The sequence below is a fragment of the Sphaeroforma arctica genome, assembly GCF_001186125.1.
Source record: "Sphaeroforma arctica JP610 unplaced genomic scaffold supercont1.3402, whole genome shotgun sequence".
NCBI lineage: Eukaryota > Ichthyosporea > Ichthyophonida > Sphaeroforma > Sphaeroforma arctica.
In genome coordinates this window covers 1-1111 of record NW_014037156.1, presented here as the reverse complement: position 1 = coordinate 1111, position 1111 = coordinate 1, and the positions used below count along the sequence as shown (strand labels likewise).

The 1111-nt window shown below is 42.8% G+C and overlaps 1 protein-coding gene across 1 annotated transcript; it reads left to right on the top strand.

Annotated features, from left to right (window-relative positions):
* Positions 1–328: 328 nt before the first annotated feature.
* SARC_13533 (hypothetical protein) lies at positions 329–1048 on the top strand (the record flags this gene model as incomplete). The annotated part of the gene is made up of 2 exons (XM_014292333.1): positions 329–505; positions 812–1048. 2 exons carry the CDS (start codon positions 329–331, stop codon positions 1046–1048), a joined length of 414 nt encoding a protein of 137 aa, XP_014147808.1.
* Positions 1049–1111: the final 63 nt, after the last annotated feature.

The window sequence follows — 1111 nt, the reverse complement described above, 5'->3', positions numbered from 1 at the left end:
AGGATATGCATGGCCTTATCTTGCTACTCGCTCACCATTGTATCTTGTGAATTATAACGGATAGTCCCAGCCACCGAATCTAGTATAGATGCCTTCTGTGCCTATAGAATGTCACATCTATTCCTGTAGGTTGTCCATGTCACTGGGATATGGCTTATCCATCTCTATCTCCGTCCAGACGGGTAGAAAGCATGCCGAAGACCTTTGCTTAGTAAATTGGTACCATCCTCAGTGATATTTGCCTAGGTCGTATGCATTTCGTTGATGTCTTCATAGTGCATTGGTATCATATGTAGACATCCAATTCTAAGCCGTGCCAATCGCTTTGATGTTGCTCAATATCCCTGTGTCCTATTTCTGTGCACCGGTCCTATTTCCGCTGTATCAGGTGGAGGACATGTTCAAACCACAGGAGAATGCGTGGGTGCCTTCACTGGCGATGTTTGGCGGTAAAGTGGCGCTCAACGACGAGGATTGGCGTCACACCGCTGCACGCGAATTTCAGGTGAGATTGTGTGTAGAGTTTTAGGGTTTATGTTTGTAGAGTTCCTCGATATATACTTGTATATGTAGAGGCGTATGCTTGTATGACTATACATTTTAATATGATATGCCTGTATATCTGTGACGTATGCTTTAATAAAAATAGGATCCATGCTTGTATATCTATAGACGTATGCGTGCACATCTGCAGACGCATCCTGATAGTATCCTGTGAAGTGTATATTCAAATGCTGGTACACACGTGATTATCTCTGCAGCGTTTATTTTAGTGCCGCTGACTTGGTTTATTCAACTACCCTTTTACCAGGAAGAAGTGGGATATATATTAGGGGACAAAGAATCGGGCGTTCCAAAGAAGATGAGCGAGTTCTCAAGAACGGAAGTGGATGTAGCCAAGGCATACACAAGCTATCTGGCCATATCTAAATATCAACTGTTAGAGTATCCGATAGAGCCAGAGGATATTGATGCATTCTTACAACTGCCGAAAGAATACTGGAATAAATATAAGGGAGAGGTACGTGTTGTTCTGGTTCATGCGTAGAGACAGTCTTGGATGTTTGCAGTGTTTACGTTTGTTGCAAGTATAGTATGCGCACATATAGTG